This window comes from Nomascus leucogenys, chromosome 18, assembly GCF_006542625.1.
Source record: "Nomascus leucogenys isolate Asia chromosome 18, Asia_NLE_v1, whole genome shotgun sequence".
NCBI classification, from domain to species: Eukaryota; Metazoa; Chordata; class Mammalia; order Primates; family Hylobatidae; genus Nomascus; species Nomascus leucogenys.
Window position 1 is genome coordinate 90749545 of NC_044398.1, and position 18154 is coordinate 90767698.

General features: G+C 46.7%; 1 protein-coding gene across 1 annotated transcript in view; it reads right to left on the reverse strand.

Annotated features, from left to right (window-relative positions):
* SNX29 (sorting nexin 29) overlaps nucleotides 1-18154 on the reverse strand; it is a 575039-nt gene that overhangs the window by 163726 nt on the left and 393159 nt on the right. Inside the window, exon 17 of the mRNA XM_030797722.1 lies at nucleotides 77-132. Coding sequence (XP_030653582.1) covers nucleotides 77-132 — 56 coding nt within the window. The remainder of the gene's footprint in view (nucleotides 1-76; nucleotides 133-18154) is intronic.

An 18154-nucleotide genomic window follows, 5' to 3' on the forward strand; every position in this document is an offset into this window, starting at 1 on the left:
TGGTCTTCTGGGACAGAAGCCAACAACAGAGGCCAGTTTCTAAAGGACCCCTTGTGAGCACAGGCTGTGGACTTACATTTCAAAATCCGACAAACTCTGGTCTTCGGACGTTTGACTCAAATCTCCAGGCACCTACCATCAGGAGAAGGGGAAGAGGGGAGAAAAGATGCATAACGGTTACCGTGGTTTGCATAATCACAGAAGAATTCTGCGTCTCAGAGATCCCTGAACATTTCCTGTTCAGAATGAAGTGAAAAAGCACTCACTGGAAAACGGTAAGACATTGTGTGGAGGGATGGCTGCAGAGGATGCTGCAGCAATAAAAATATGCCGCCGTGAGAGATCTCAATTATCTTTACGGGCGAGGGACTGTTAATCCTATTGAGATAATCACAGGCAGGTAAGAGCATGTAATTTTGGAGCGATAAAGGCCTAATTAGGATCCGAGATGCAAGTTATCAGATGTGCAATGGAAAAAATATCCACTGTTACCATGATGGACATCACACACACAGACACACCCAGTAGGCAAACACGAAAGGCCAATGTCACCCCCACAAGGGCTCCATCCTTTTCCGTCATAATGTACGAGCAATTTGAGGCAGCAGAATATGGCTTCTCCTTCTGACTCAGAAGGACCACATGAGATGATGACTAGGGGAGAGAAACTGAACTGTGTAGCATGGTGGACCCTGCCACCAGTACTGCTTAGGGGTCCTGACCACACACTGTGGAGGTGAGGCAAGCAGGCATTCAAAGGTGCACGTGACCCCCAGTAAGCTACCCACCCTCAGCTCCCCCTCAGATAGGAAACTGATTCTCATAACTGTCACAAGGATTGCAATTATTATGTAAAGCAGACAGCAAAATGCCCAGTAGTGGTAGATGTTCAATAAATGTTGATATTTTTCTCATACCCAGGAAATGAGCTTCTTTTTTTGATCTGCTAGAAACTAAATTGGCTAGAATTTTAAGAAGGAGGATCAAGACTAAGAGAACAAGTGGAAGAGAGAAGGGTGAGGGGTAGTGAAGGGAAAAAAGAGAACACTGAATTTATACCTTTTACCTCTCAGGGTTTCCACACTACCCACAATCCCCAGCAAGCTTCACAGTGAACTTGAGGACAGGTATAATTCTCCTCACTTTACAGATAAGGAAACCGAGGCTCAGGGAGGCTGTAAAACTTGCCCAAGGTCACAAATCTAGGAAATTGATCTGTCCAACTTCAAAGCTTTTCTGCTATAAACCCTCAGTAAACAGGAAAAGTCAGCTAAAAAGGTGAAAAAAGAAAGTAAGATTGAAGTAGTGTTGAAGGCTTCAAGAAGAAATAAAGAACACATTAGAAGGCTCTCCTTAAATCAGCAGTGGAGGCTGGGTGAAGTGGCTCGAGCCTGTAATTCCAGCATTTTGGGAGGCCGAGGTGGGCAGATCGCTTGAGCCCAGGAGTTCAAGACCAGCCTGGGCAACATAACAAGACCTTGTCTCTCCTAAAAATAATGGAAAAAAAACATTAGCCAGGCATGGTGGCACAAGCCTGTAGTCCCACCTACTCGAGAGGCTGATGTGGGCACATCACTTGAGTCCCGGAGTTCAAGGCTACAGTGACCTAACCTGGGTGACAGAGCATGACCCTGTTTCAAAAAAATAAAAAATAAAAATTAAGAGAATTTGTATTTTCTATTTTGAACTTTTCTGTACTTTCTACAATGAAGATGTATTAACTGCATAACCATAAGCAGATACATTATACATCAATTTAAGTGTGTATCACATTATTAAGTAATCAAATACCTTTTCCACTTCATCCCACTCCATGCATTTCACTCAAATCCAGAAAGCAAGGTGGCAGAGATGGTGCCTTCCAAACAGTTCTGCATCACGGATGGAAAAGGGCAAAGAAAGGGTTCTAAGGCCACATCTCCTTCTAGACAACACCCATTCTCCCCTTTTCATCCATGTGGAGGACACCAGCACCTTCTCTGGCAGACACTGTAGGGCAGCTCTTGGCCACTCCTCTTCTCCAGGTTTCCCCCTCAGCACTGAGGCTGGGAAAGGCTCTTCTTGGCATGCTATGGGGATGAAGTGAGGAGACCAGAGGAGGACTCATAGGCCATCAGGACACCAGCTCCACTGCTACACACAATTGCCACCGCCTTTAGATGCAGTGTCATTTCCAACTGGAAGTGAACAGAGTTTGCACCCAGGAACCTCAATCACAAGAACATCTGGCTGTATCTACCCCACAGAGCACAGGCAGAAGGCAACCAAAAGGACCAAGGTGAAAGACAAGGCAGATTTTTTAAGGACAGACATTACTCTACAATTATTGAAAAGTGGAACAAGGTATTTTTTGGGTAGGTAAGTTTCCCCTGAGGGGTGGTGATTTTCAGGGAACATTTTGAACAGGGGATATGAGTACCCAGGAGTTGTTCAATCCTTCTGACTTAGAGGCTTTTCTTCTAATTACGTGGCATTATAGGGATTAGTAAACCCGGAGATTTTGTGTGTCTACATGAGTACCAGGGAGGCTGCTTAGAAAAAGAATTTGGGACCTTTCTAACCTCCGTGGAACATAATTTGATAACAAGGCCAGGCACTGTAGCAAATGCATGATGATAATTAAAGGCCGAGCTTACTCAACATCAAATTTTGTCTTTTCTTGCTATCTTTCAAGAATGGAGCCAGATATTAGCTAGACTTGACAGCAGCCCTTTAGAGAGCTGATTCTATTTTATATTCTGGCATTAAAGAGTGTGGAGCAGAGATTATTTTGTAAGAAAAATCAACTTTCTACTGATACTGGCCACAAACATCCCCTGTTTGTCTGAAGTCTGGGGAATCTTGGAGAACACATACCTGGGATGCAGATTTCTCTTTAGTTCACCCTCAATATGGGGCACAAACCAGCCATCAGCAACATGGCTATCTCTATTCGCCTCTCCCTGACCCTGCAGAGAAGGCAGCTCACCCTCTGCCTGTGGTCTGGGCACTCACGGGGCAGTCTTCAGGTGCAAGGAAAGGCAAAGCCCATTACTAGAGCAACAGAGCAGCCAGGATTCCTGAATCATGCCGGAGCAAACACCCTCAGTGCTGTACACACAAGGATGTGAAGTGGTAGATGAGACCAATGGGGAATCCACTTCTGGGCTGCATCAGCAAAGAAGTTTCCATCATCTCCCCTGACTCAGGATTTCCTGGGTCGTTTGGGGGAGGTGGGGAGCAGGGACAGGCCAGAGACAACAGGTCTCTTCTCCCCAGTCGTGAAACTCTGACCCCAGTGCCAGCGTGGAACTCTGACACAGGCCCACCCTGCCATTTTGACTGGCAAGTCCTCAAACCTGGGAAGACACTAGAGGTTCTGCCAAAAAGAATGAAAAGTATCCACTATGTCCTGAATAAATGTTTATTTAAACAAAAAGTAAAGACAGAAGAGGGAGAGAAAAAGAAAATAAGCCAATTGGCCAAAGCCATAGAAAAAAAATTACACCCCCTCCCACTGGCAGAATAAGGGTCCAGGTAAGGGGGTGGTAAAGATGAACAGGGAACCCTTCTGTCATTGCAGCTACCCTCACTTCTAGTCCTGAGGGGTGTTCAAGCATGACACCACCACCACCCAGTATCATCAAAGCCTGCCCACTTCACAAAGCTGTTCCACAGCGGGTGGGCAGAGTTGTGCTTCTGATTTCATGGGCAAAGACAAGAGAGATCATTGTGAATAAACACAGAGGAAGTAAAGATGTCAGGAGCCCAAACCAAATCTCTTAGTCTACTCAGCAGCCTCTCACTCAGCCTCAGTGCCTTCAGGTGGTCAGGCTTTCTCCAGGTGGAGAAGCCACATGAGGTACTCTGATCAGTAATCCCATCTGAAGTCCCAGTGAGCAGACAGCACCAACTGCCAGATAAATGAGAGCACCATCTTGGATGTCCAGCTCAGTCAAGCCCTAGTTGACACGACATGATGTAGAAGAACCACCCAGCTGAGCCCAGTCAGCCCACAGAATCATGAGAGATAACAAAATAGCCATGTTTTTTATAAAAGCCATTAAGTTTTGGGGTGGTTTCACATACAGCGATATATAATCCATAAAAGTAACTTGCCCAAGGTCAATTTGGCTAGTAAGTAGCATAGGTGGAGTTCAAACACAGGTGGTTCGGCTCCAGAGCCTGCTCTTCTAACCACTAAGCTATACTGCCTCCCACTACAAAGTCTCTGTTCTTCGCATCCTGCCTCTGGGATGCCCAGAAGATGAAGTAACCCAAATTCATACTCAAGAGTCTTAGCTGGTAAATGGACGTCTGATGGGTGAAGAAAGTCTGAAAGGACTCAATAGCTCCAGAGTAGACATATACAGATGTACAACTGGGTCTAAAACCTTGAGCCTCCTTAAAGCTTGCGGGTTTTCTGATTTTATTTTGCTGTTGCTGCTGCAGGATGACTTAGGAGGCTTTGCCCCTAGGAAGTCCCAGGTCCTTTTCCATCTCTGGGTACACAGGTCAGCCTCCAGACTCTGAGCCAAGTACCTAAGCTCTCAGGAACAGATGGAAATGCACATGTTTTGAGTTCTAATCCTGGGCTTCCTCTGATGGTTTGAGAAGTCATTTGGCTTCCGTAAACCTTGGTTTCTTCCTTGCCTAACTCAGGAAAACCAGCCTCTGATTACCCTATTAGAAAAAATCAACAAAGGTAAGGGGAGAGGCCAGCATGTGCTGAACAATTACTATGTGCCAAGGACTTCATGGTCTCACAGTTAATCTTCAAACAATCTGTGAAGCAAGTATTATTGTAAGCTACTGCTCCCTTCTCCCCTTCCTCTGCCTCTCTGTAAGGCTAGCTCTTCTCATCTAAGACTCAGCCAAAATATGAATTCCTAGGAGGAACCTTCCCAGACCACCAGAACTAAACAGCGTCTCCAATGCAACCCTCTACGGTTCACATTCCTCAGCTTGTAATGACTCCACTCTGGTTATCTGTGGATTGGAACCCTCCTTGTGAGCTCAGAGAGCTCTATACCTGCTTACCACACCCACCTGTTCACCATGACACACTGCAGCCTGGCCAAGAACCCAGCACATGTAGGCACCGAATTAACACACTGAATTAATTAATTAATTAATCATAAGATACACTATGTTTCCACCCTGAAATGCCAACAGATTTTTAGACTGCTTTGTAGCAAATTCAAAATCTTGATGCACGGGAAGGATAAGTTAGTTTGGAGACAAAAAAAGAACCAAAGAAAGAGAATCTTATTTCCTTTCTTCGAATTACCAGGTTCTCAGATTCATTGCTCCAAAGAAAAGCAACAAGAAAGATGCTACGGAGGCAGCAAATCTTTGTTCCAATCATGAAATGGCAGCCATAATTTGTTTGCCAGAGTCACTTTCTCACTCATCCCTATTTTCAAATAGTCTGCCCTTATGCAATTAGCTCTCCCTTTTTACTGCCAAAAAATGACAACTGTTTTCCATCCCACCAATTCACTTGTTTTCTCATCTCATCTTTTAATAAGGAACAGAATGTGAAATGGCATGGTTCTGTCTCTCAGCTTGGTTGGTCGACCCAAGCAACAGGCTCAGGCCTGATGATCTGATCATAAAGTCAGCCTGGGCTATCCACGCCTTCAGGACAAAGCCAGCCCAGTTCTGGAGCACTTTCAGGGTTCTCTGTTAGTTTTTTCATTTGTTTTACAAACATACAACTAGAGGCATCATATCTCTGTGGTTTTTGTTGTTGTTGTTTTTGTTCTCTGTGGTTTTTAAAAACAGCTGAGGTCACGGATTCTTTGCTAGGAGTAAAAACTTGGCAAATAAGAGGTTTAAAGGGTTTTTATTTTATCCTCTGGGCAGCCCTGAATCCTCACACAAACATAGACTATCACACTTCTGTGAATTCGTTTTTGACACGTTTGTTTTTCCCAAAAGTTAATGAGGGTGTCGAGCACAATATTCTCAGAGTCCAACGTGGTAGGCAAGCACATATGATTGCTCAGTGAATGTTCCCATTGGATAGACAGACAGGCAGATGTAAAAATGGACAGATGGATGGATGAATGGCTGGAGCAGGGAACGGGTGGGAGGCAAAGGGCATGGGGACATGATCGAACTTACTAATTCACTAAGAATGGACATCTACTTTCTTTCCAAGAAATAAAGAGTGATGGACAACATAAGCACAGAGACAAGGATACAGAGACATTTGTTGCAACACCACTTAGGGTCATAAAAGCCTGGAAACAAGGAATGAAATGGTTATATAAAATACAGCACACTCACAGCCAGGCTGTGCAGCTACGAAAAGAGCAGCAGGCATCTCCTCTAAGGAGGAGGAGATCTCTAAGATACAATGTCAAATTACAAAAGCTAGACACAAAACAACGTGTCAGGTGAGCTACTAACCTCATGAAGTAGTAGCGTGTTGGGAGACACACATGTCTATATGCATGAACCATTTCTATAAAGACACATAAGAACCTGCTCGCCATGGGTGCCTTTGAGGGAAGGCACTGAGAAGCAAATATCAGAGGAGAGAGGAGGATTTATTCCTATCTGTAAAACTTTAGGCCTTATACATTTTTACCATGTACATGACTTGTTAACCTTTCAAAAAATCAACATAACAATCACACAATTTTAAATCAAAAGAAAGAAACTACCATGTCTATGGTGGAAAGAAAATCAGAACGGTGAATGCTTCAGGGAGGGTGGAGTGGGAAACGCCAGGAAATGGCATAAAGGGACATTCTGGGACGATGGTAAAGTTCTGTGTGCATACTGAAGTATTTTGGAAGAAACATATACCAACATCTGCAATTTACTATGAAATGCATCCCAAAAAAGATAAAATGATGGACAAATGAATGAATGGCTGGATGGATGCATGCATAGATGGATGGATAAAAAAACAGATGATAAAGTACAGCAAAATGTTAATGGTAGACTCTAAGTGGTAGGTATACATGTGTTCACTGCAAAATTCTTTGATATAATTGCTTTCAAAATTTCAAGCAGAATGCTAGAAAGTTTTTGTTCCACCATGCTGGAACAACGACTGAATTATCTTTCTACTCTCTGTACAGAAAATGATGTAACAGTACTGCCTTCTAAACAGGCTATCAGAGTATGTAGCTTAAAAATGTAGGAGAAAAGGGATCAGAGAAGTGTGCCTGATGGTTAATTAATTAAACTATGATGTTTGTCTGGATTCTGTGGTATTTGTGGTACGTATCAGCTCTTTAACAATGATAATTTGTAAGGCTGGGCATGGTGGCTCATGCTTGTAATCCCAGTAATTCAGGAGGCCAAGGCACGAAGATCGCTTGGGCCCAGGAGTCTAAGGCCAGTCTGGGCAACACAGGGAGACCCCATCTCTACAGAATATTTAAAAAGTAGCTGGGTGTGGTGGCATGCTCCTATAGTCCCAACTACTCATGAGGCTGAAGTGGAAGGACTGCCCGATCCCAGGAGGCAGAGGCTGCAGTGAGACGTGACTGCGTCACTGCACCCCAGCCATGGTGACAGACTGAGACCCCATCTCTAAACAATAAATAAGGATAATTTGTTGAGATTTATTTCCTCATTCTAAATAAGTGATTTTTTTTTTTTTTAAAGACTGAACAAGACTTGAGTCAGCTGGGCCTGAGCTCTGACTCAGCTGCGTGGCTGAGAATAAGCCACTCCACATCTCTGGGCCTTATTTCCCTCCTGGAAAATGGGGACAACAGAAGCTGCCCTGGTGGGGTTGTTGGGAAGCTCCAATAGGATCCTGCAAGAACCATCCCAGCCCAGCACCTGGCAGAGAAACATTCTGGGCTCTGAGGAAACCCCGCTGAGGGCATGGCGGTTTCAGTGCTTGGCAGCCCTCGCCCGGAGTGAGGGGCTGACTGCTCCATTCCACAAATGCACACTAGTTATGCAAATGTTTATTCCACAGATTTGCACTACATTCCACTCAGTAGTCAGACTCTCTGCAGGTGCCAGGGGGACAGGAAGCCCCGGGGCTTGCAGAGCATACAATCCACCAGGAGAGACAGTCTCCACACAGCAGTCAGCACAATTCATTAGACAGTTAAGGCTGTGAAAAGCCCACGGAGGACAGGGACGGATGAGGCGTCTGGGAGGAGCCTGAAGCATGAGGGAGATGAGCACAGCTTTGGTCTGTGCTCCAACGGGGGAAACCTAAGAGGGATTTAAGCAAGAGAGAGGCTGGTCCAGCTCACACTTCAATCAGTCACTCTGGCTGCAGAGCAGAGATGGGAGGTAAGAGGCAAACTGCCAGCAGGCTGCACGCGCATGCATACACACACACACACACACACACACACACACCCCTCAACTGCACACACAGGGTAACATGCCAAACTCTCTGCCATCCTCTTTATATCAACAGACTTTTAAGGATCACCTATAAGAAAAGCACAAATCAACAACTGTCTAGCATTCCTCCAGGCTGAAGCTACCAATAAAGAACTATTCTTAAGTTATGAATTTTCAACCAGTTGGTGAAACACTCAGACCTATTGCAATGAGTGGAGAGTATTCAACTAACCCAAACTCGCTCCTGCTTCAGACGAGGGAAACAAGGTTTAAAGAGTGAATGAGCAGCCTTACAGTGGCTGGGTCCCTGGGCTGCAGGCTTCTCCTGCTCTGCCCCACATCTGTGGTTGTTTTTAGCCTCTCCTCCCAGGTCCCAGGGTTTCTAGGAGATGTTTCAAGGCTCAGTGGCCAGAGCCCTCCCTGTGTTCTCCTATGAGGGTAGGTTCTACTTTGACCCATTCCCCCTATTGAGTTGCTAAGGAAGAGTTCCTCTTAAAGGGTTACACAAACATGATTTTTTTTTAAGTTTAGAAAACACACAACAAATGACCTTGTATTAGTCTGTTCTCACACTGCTAATAAAGGTAATTATAAAGGAAAGAGGTTTAATGGACTCGCAGTTCCACATGGCCGGGGAGGCCTCACAATCATGGCGGAAGGCAAGGAGGAGCAAGTCACATCTTACATGGTGGCAGGAGAATGAGAGCCAAGCGAAAGGGGAAACTCCTTATAAAACCCTCAGATCTCATGACACTTAATCACTACCACGAGAACAGTATGGGGGGAAACCACCCCTGTGATTCGATTATCTCCCACCAGGTCCCTTCCACAACATGTGGGAATTACGGGGGCTACAATTCAAGATGAGATTTGGGTGGGGACACAGCCAAACCATATCAGTTCTCATGCACTATTTCATCCTTAACTCCTATTGAACAGTCAGGGAAACCAAAGTACAGATCAACCAGATGATGTCAAAGAAAGGCAGCTGTGCAAAACCAAGAATCTGAACTGCCTCACGCTAGTATTACAGTAACATGGGGAGTGGATGTAGGATTTCCTAAGATACGCTACAATCGCAAGGAAAACAATGATGTAAACACTGGCCTGGGACCACTGAGCAGCATTAACAGCACTGAGAGATATCAAGGATGTTTAAGCAGCAGGCCTGAGGAGCTCATCCTTGCAGGCAGGAGCAGATTTAGATACACCTGGGTTGATCTGCTAGTGACACCAGCCTGTAAGAACAACCAAAGGTACCTGCCTCTCCCGTTACCTTAAATGTCCTCTTGCAAACAAAATATCCCTTACCAGCACTACGTGCAAGTGTGTTACAGGCAGAACCCTCCGGGGCAAGGACTCTCATTCATTTTTGCATTTCCAGCACCTAAACCCAGTACCTCTCTATACTCGACAGCGGGGTCAGCAAACTATGGCTCCTGGGCCAAATCCAGCCCGTTTTTATAAACGAAGTTTTATGGGAACACAGTCACACTCAGCCGGTTATGCATCATCTACGACCACTTTCAGGCTGCATCAGCAAAGTGGAGTAACAGTGAGAGGGACAGCGTGACCCACACAGTCATGTACTATCTGGGCATTTACGGAAAATGTTTGCCAATTCCCAAATGATAGCTGGAAAGATGCAGAAAAATCATTTGTAATTTCAGGGAAATCTCATTTGTATAGGTAGGGAGGAATAAATCTTTGATCTCCATAGCTTTATAAAACATCAGGGGCTTGAGAATCCAACGAGGCCCCTGGCTCCGGGTAGAGAAGCAATGTTAAGACATTAAGGAGTCAGACATTTATCTGTACCCACTCATGTAATTCTTTGAGTAACCTGTTTCTCAAAGGCTCAGAGAGGCTAAGTGACGTGCCCACAGACACAGCAAGAATTCAAAGCCAACTTTGGCTGAATCCCAAGTTGCGTTCCTTCTATAACACCTGCTGTCTCCCCCAGAAGAAACATGGGTGCAGAAAAAGAATCCGGGCTCAACTCTTCTGAAAGAAGGAAGCCCTAAAGCTCGGCACCTGCAAAAGGCAGTGCCCCGAAACGGAAGTGAAGATGCTCTGGCAATCCGAGCATGTGTATGACTGGGCCATTTGCTGTTAACCACATGCATGGAGTGTATTTTTAACATTATAAGCACAATGATGACATCTGTGGATGAAGAGGCTCTGTGTTTGCTGCTAATTTGCAGATAAAAGCAAAACAACTCTGGAATGTTTCCTCCAGGGTTCTTCCTTAGAGTTTAATTTCCACCAGTCACAAGAAAGAATGCCACATCCCGGAGCCTGCTTCAGGCATGGACGCATGGAGATAGGGGAAGAATGTTCTCATGAAGCTCTTCACTGATTAGTTTTGACTACCAAGGTCTCCTGGAAAAGACCTTAAGGGTCTTAAGGTCAGATGGCTTAAGGTCAAGTAGACTCGGGCCTCAACACTTATTAACAGCAAATCTTGAGCCTCAGTTTCCTCATCTGTAAAACAGGGCCAGTACTCACCCACCACGATGCCTGCGACGTCCTATTTGTAAAATGCCCGGCATCCTGCTGGCTGCACCATAACAAGCACTCAACAAAACAGCCTTTCTCACCCTCTCACCCCAGCCCCTCCCTTTCACATCCCTGCACTAAAAAGATAACAAATGGCAAGGGGAGTGTAGCCAGCTTTGACCTGAGCCATTGTCCTCTCAGCTCAGCTTGGATGAGAACCTGTTCTCCACTTCTGAGACGCCAACAATTCTCCTCATCGCTCTCCCAAGGCTCGAGTGCTATCCCAAGTAGACCGGTAGACTGCAGCCCTGGGAAGAATGAGGTACCGGAGCAAGCTGTAGCCTCCTCTCTCGGCCTCTCCTAGGCCCATTCGGTTGTGTGATGAGGAACAAGGAGAACTGCCGCAGTCCCACTTCCCTCCCAATCAGCGCAGAGGCAGCAGGAACGGAACCGCTAACTCGGTTTCTATGGATCAGTAATGGGAATCTAGGTGTGGCTCTCTTTTTTTTTTTTTCAATGAGACTGAGTCTCGCTCTGTCGCCCAGGCTGGAATACAGTGGCACAATCTCGGCTCACTGCAGCCTCTGCCTCCCAGGTTCAAGTGATTCTCCTGCCTTGGCCTCCATAGTAGCTGGGATGACAGGGGTATGCCACCATGCCCAGCTAATTTTTGTATTTTTAGTACAGATGAGGTTTCACCATGTTGGCCAGGCTGGTCTCGAATTCCTGACCTCAAGTGATCCACCCGCCTTGGCCTCACAAAGTGCTGGGATTACAGGCTTGAGTCACCACGCCTAGGTGTGGCTCTCTCTTATTTGCTCTTCCCTCTCTTCTGGAAAAGAAGGTCTTTTTTTTTGTTTAATTTTTCACCCTTCAACTCTTTTCTTATTAACAGTGAGCAGGCATAGGCACTTCCAACTGCTGGGGAAAGATTCATCTCACGTTGAAAAATGCATCCATGGGTTTTCCACTCCCTGCAGTCACAGGTTTATTTTTTTCTTTATTTCTTTTTTAGCAGACTCCTTCTCTTGAATGGCATCTTACCAAGAACCCTGCTATTGGCAACGGTGTCACACTTGCTATCTGGGACAGTGATCTGGTTGGCCGGTGGACTGAGAACAGGTGGGCAGAGCAGTGAAGAGCATGGAGGGAGAAGCAGCCACCCAGTTCACAGTGCGAATTGCCTCCTCCTAGCTCTGTGGGCACGGCAAGTAGCTCCACCTCTCTGCCCTTCACTTCTTCCTCCGTGGAATGAATACGGTAATTCCATCTCCCTCAGAGGTTTGTTGTAAGGACTCAATGAGATAATTTGCATAAAGTACTAAGAAGAGTGCCTGAACCACCAGGGCTCTCCGCAAGTGTGACCTTGGCTATCATTATCTGGAAGCCGCACCAGCACACGAGGCCCCAGGAAGAGTCCTTCGCTGGCTTAAGAGTTGATGAGAATGACCTTGGTCTTGGATCCAGGAGTTCAGAAATAGATCTGGATCAGGAGGTACTGGCTCAGAGAGCCTGAGGGTGAGGAAGGAAGATGTTTTGGTACCCTGGAGTCTCCCTGTGCAGCCAGTCTAAGAACACAACTCTGCAGTGACGGGGACACCTGGCCAGCTGAGGCTGCCCCTGCCTGGGGACAAGGCCATGCATATTGAGCTGGGTTCGCAGACCTCATCATCTGCTCCAAGGAGACGTGAGGTGTCCCTCAGTCCTCATCCCCATCACTGTGCAGGAGCTGGTGAGGCCTGAGCCCAGGAGGCCGCACATCCCATTGGTCCCGGAGAATGCTGTCCATCTTGTCGCCCCGTTTTCCAACAATAAATTCCTGCTGTATCCGTTATGTGGGAAAGCCCTACAGAGTTACTTGAAAAAGGAAGCCAAGCGGCATCTCGTCAGGTCTTTCCGTCAGTCTATGCCTATTATTGTGAGTTGTCGATACAGCTAAGTGGCCTAGAGCACACAGGCTTTTCCTTCATCTGCATGTTTATTTGGGAAGGTTTGGGGAAAGCTGATGGACACGGGGTGGGAGGTAACTACAGCCCCCTCAAGCCACTCATTAGCTCCTGCAAATGTCACCTGGCAGAGAGCAGTGGCTGTGGGGACACAGGCCGGGTGAGGGCCCTCAATGCTGGCCTCCTCCTTCCTTCACTTCTCCCTGCCTTGGCCTGGTGGCCTCTTCTCGGAGCCCTAGAGCCCTGCGGGAACAATGTGAATCCTACCGCCCCATGAGAAAAACTCCAACTCTTTGAGGATGACAATCAAGATCCTCTAGGAACAAGTTATCTCAGGATTCACTTCCCGCTGCAGGCAACATCCCTTCCGGGTTCTTTCCTTCCACAAGTCCCCAGACGTGGGTCTGTCAAGGTTTATTCTTTCAAAGCCTACAAGGCTCAGGTGTCCCCCAATAAGCAAAGACTTTAGAACTGATAATCCCTTCTCCCCTGTGTCCCCACAAAACTTTTTTTTTTTTCTGAGATGGAGTTTCGCTCTTGTTGCCCAGGCTGGAGTGCAGTGGCGTGATCTCAGGCTCATTGCAACCTCTGCCTCGCAGGTTCAAGTGATTCTCCTGCCTCAGCCTCCCAAGCAGCTAGTACTATAGGCATGTGCCGCCATGCCCAGCTACTTTTGTATTTTTAGTAGAGATGGGGTTTCACCATGTTGGTCAGGCTGGTCTTGAACTCCTGACCTCAGGTGATCCACCTGCCTTGGCCTCCCAAAGTGCTGGGATTATAGGCAGGAGCCACCATGCCCGGTCTCCACACACTTTTTGTATGTGTCCATCACACCACTGCCTATACTGCATGGAGATGATGGGTTTACTTCCTACTGTCCCAGAAGTCTGTGGGTCATGCAGACTTTCTAAGAAAGTTACTTAAACCCCAGCAGGCAACCAAAGCAAAAATGGACAAATGAGATCACATCAAGCTCAAAAGCTTCTGCACAGCAAAGAAAACAATGAGCAAAGTGAAGAAACAACCCACAGAATGGGAGAAAATATCTGCAAACTACACACCTGGCAAGGAATTAATAAACAGACCGTATCAGGAACTCAAACAACTCAACAGGAAAAAAATCTAATAATCCAATTAAAAACCAGGCAAAAGATCTGAATCGACATTTCTCAAAAGAAGACATACGAATGGCAAACAGGTCTATGAAAAGGTGCTCCAATCACTGATCACAGAAATGCAAATCAAAACTACAATGAGATATCGTGTCACCCCAGTTCAAAAGACAGGCAATAACAAATGCTGACGAGGATGTGGAGAAAAGGGAAGCCTTGTACACTGTTGATGGGAATGTAAATTCGTACAACCACTATGGATAAAATTTGGAGGTTTCTCAAAAAACTAAAGATAGAGCTACCATATGATCCAGCAATCCCACTGCTGGGTATACACCCAAAAGAAAGAAAATCAGTCTATTGAAGAGAGATCCACACTCCCATGTTTACTGCAGCACTATTCGCAACAACCAAGATTTGGAAGCAACCTAAACGTCCACCAGCAGATGAATGGGTATAGAAAATGTGGTACATATACACAGTGGAGTACTATTCAGCCATTAATAAGAAAAGAGCCTGTCATTTGCAACAACATGGATGGAACTGGAGGCCACTATGTTAAGTGAAATACAACAGGCACAGAAAGACAAACATCTCATGTTCTCACTTATTTGTGGGAGCTAAAAATGAAAACAACTGAACTCATGGAGACAGAGAGTAGAATGATAGTTACCAGAGGCTGAGAAGGGTAGTGGAGGGAGGAGGGGAGAGGAGGGGATGGCTAATGGGTACAAAAAAATAGAAACAATGAATATGATATGGTATTTGATAGCAAAAAAAAAAAAGAAAGGAAGTTGGCATATTTTTTTTTTTTTAATGTTACATCAAGCCGGGCGTGGTGGCTCATGCCTGTAATCCTAGCAATTTGAGAGGCTGAGGTGGGTAGATCACCTGAGGTCAGGAATTCGAGACCAGCCTGGCCAACATGGTGAAACCCTGTCTTTACTAAAAATACAAAAATTACCTGGGCATGGTGGTGGGTGCCTGTAATCCCAGCTACTCGGGAGGCTGAGGCAGGAGAATCGCTTGAACCCAAGAAGGCGGAGGTTGTAGTGAACCAAGATCGCACCACTGCACTCCAGCCTGGGCAACAGAGCGAGACTCTGTCTCAAAAAAAAAAAAGAAAGTTATAAAAGAAAGTTCGGTGGTCACCAAACTATAATGTATATAATGAAGTGTTTAAGATGCTTTTTAAAATGATATTCTTATAATGCTATGTCTTATCTCAGAATACCCAAGACCTATCCCAGTGCTTGGCAAGAGGACAATAATCCCCGTATGTAAAGACTGCATGTATCTTTCCACCCTAACAGAAAGTTCTGGAAGGATAAGCTCCAAGCTCATCACAATGGTGACCTCAGGGGATGGGAATGGAGGTGACGGTGATGGCCAAAGAGATGCTTAACTTAATGTCTAAAGGCTTATATTGAGAATGTCTTCATGTATTACTTGTATCTTCTAAACTTTTTTTTAAATAATAGCAGCTGTAGTAGGTTGAACGGCGTCCTCCAAAAAGATATGTCCACATCCTAAGCCTCAGAACCTATAAATATGACTTGTAAATGTGGAAAAAGCTGTCTTTGCAGATGTAATTCAGACTCTTGAGATGAGAACATTCTAGATTATCCAGGTAGGCCCTAAATCCCATGGCAGTTGTCCTTATAAGAGAGATACAGAGAGGCACCAGGGAGAAGCAGGAGAAGGCCAAGTGAAGACAGAGGCAGAGATCGGTGTGACACGGCCATAAACCAAGGGATGCCTGGAGCCACCTGAGGCTAGAAGAGACAGGGAAGGATCTTCCCCTACAGCCTCCAGGGGGAACACAGCCCTGCCACTGCTGGTACCGTGATTGCAGACTCTGGCCTCCAGAACTGCGAGCAAATAAACGTACGTTGTTTTAAGCCAGCACGTGTATGGTAATTGGTTACAGCAGCCCTAAGAAGCTAACACTGGCAGCTAACATCAGGTAACCACATGCCCAACACCACGCCCTGGGTTATGCATTTTTTTTATACGTCATCCTCCTAAGCGGTAGATATCATGATGATTCTCATTTTACTGATAGGACAATAGACTCAGAGAGCTGACTTAACTTGCTCAAGGGCACAGGGCTCTAAGTGGCACAGTGAGGACTGGAGGCAGGCAGTGTGGGCTCCAGAGTCCATGCACTAGGTTGTAACTCAACTTGCAAGACCATGGCTGTGGGGTCTGATGGAGCAAGGTTCACACCATGACTCTGCTATCTTAACAAAAGCACCTGACCTCTCTAACCTTCACTTTTCTCAGTTAGAAAGCAGGGAAATATGACTTCCCTGCTGGTGGAGTAATGAAAATTCTGAGTTTGGTCTTGTCTATCTCAGGGCCTCATGTTGCTCAGCAAATACCTCCTGAATGAATGAGAGGTAGGGGTCAGATAGGGTTGCTGCCTCCCTTGATGTGGAAGCCGGGTGTTATTCATCGGCAGGGGTGGTCATTTCAGATGGCTGGGTTTTGGAAGCTGCTTGAAGACATATTCCTCATGATGAAAGTGATGACTTTAGGTACAAATCATTTTCTAAATTCATTCGCACAACCATAGCCACTACTCTATGAGCTCTTAGAAATGCCGGACGTGTGGGTGGGGTGGGTAGATGGATGACGGGGGTGGGGGTGAATGGGAGGATGCATGATGGGTGGGTGGGTGGGTGGATAGGTGGATGAATGATGGGTGGGTGGGTGGATGGATGATGGATGGGTGGATGGATGATGAGTGGGTGAGTGGATAGGTGGATGAATGATGGGTGGGTAGGTGGATGAATGATGGGTGGGTGGATGGATGATGGATGGATGATGAGTGGGTGGGTGGATGATGGGTGGGTGGGTGGGTGGATGACGGCTGGGTGGGTGGGTGGCTGGGTGGGTGGGTGGGTGGCTGGGTGGATAGGTGGATGGATGATGGGTGGGTTGGTGGATGGATGATGGGTGGGTTGGTGGATGAATGATGGGTGGGTGGATGATGAGTGGGTGGGTGGATGATGGGTGGGTGGTGGCTGGGTGGATAGGTGGATGGATGGTGGGTGGGTAAATGAATGATGGATGGGTGGGTGGGTGGATGAATGATGGGTGGGTGGACGAATGATGGGTGGGTGGGTGGATGATGGGTGGGTGGATAGGTGGATGGATGGTGGGTGGGTGGATGATGGGATGGGTGGGTGGATAGGTGGATGGATGGTGGGTGGGTGGATGATGGGTGGGCGGGTAGATGATGGGTCGGTGGGTGGGTGGCTGGGTGGATAGGTGGATGGATGATGGGTTGGTTGGTGGGATGAATGATGGGTTGGTGGGTAGATGGATAATGGGTGGGTGGATGGGTGGTGGGCAGATGCATGGATGGATGGTGGGTGGTAGGTGGATAGGTAGATGGATGAGGGGTGGGTGGGTGGATGCATGGTGGGGGGGTGGATGGTAGGTGGGTGTGTGGATGGTGGGTGGGTGGATGGATGGTGGGTGGTAGGTAGATAGGTGGATGGATGGTAGGTAGCTGGATGGATGGTGGGTAGCAGGCAGATAGGTGGATGGATGAGGGGTGGGTGGGTGGTGGGTAGATGATGGGTGGGTGGGTGGATAGGTGGAGGTATGACAGGTCAAGGGATGGGTGGGCGGTGGGGGGATGAGTGGATGGATGATAGGTGGGTGGTTGGGTGGTGGGGGGTAGATGAGAACAGTCTGGACAGGTAAGTGGCCGTCCTCAACCTCAGATTCTCTAAGCCAGTACCCTCCTGATCCAGTTATATTTCTGAACCCCTGGAACCGAGACCAAGGTCATTCTGACCAGCCCTTAGGCCAGCTAAGGACTCCTCCTGGGGTCTCGTGTGCTGGTGCAGCTTCTAGATTAATTACATTCTGCGAGGTTAAGAGATTAGGGCATTGGCAGCAGAAAGTAAGAGGGAATTCTTAGGAGTTCTGTCTTCAAACACCAAGAGGTCATATACCAGAATCTGCCTCCTGGACAACTTGCTCTGTGACATTCAATAGTGAAGCCTAGCAGTAATTCCAAAAAACTACCTTCCAGAAATATTCATATGGAAAAGTTAACACATGCCCCCAAACACACACACCAGTGCCTCCCACCAGCAGCTGAACAACAGTCTCATCACTGCTGGGCAGGCCCCACTCACTGGGATGGATGACTTAGGAAGCCAATCACCAAAACCCTCAATTAGAGCCCTGACCTGTTCCTCAGAGAGATCAAACTCAAGCAGGAGCCCCGCCAGAGAGAAATCAGCCTCATTTCTCATCTCTTCT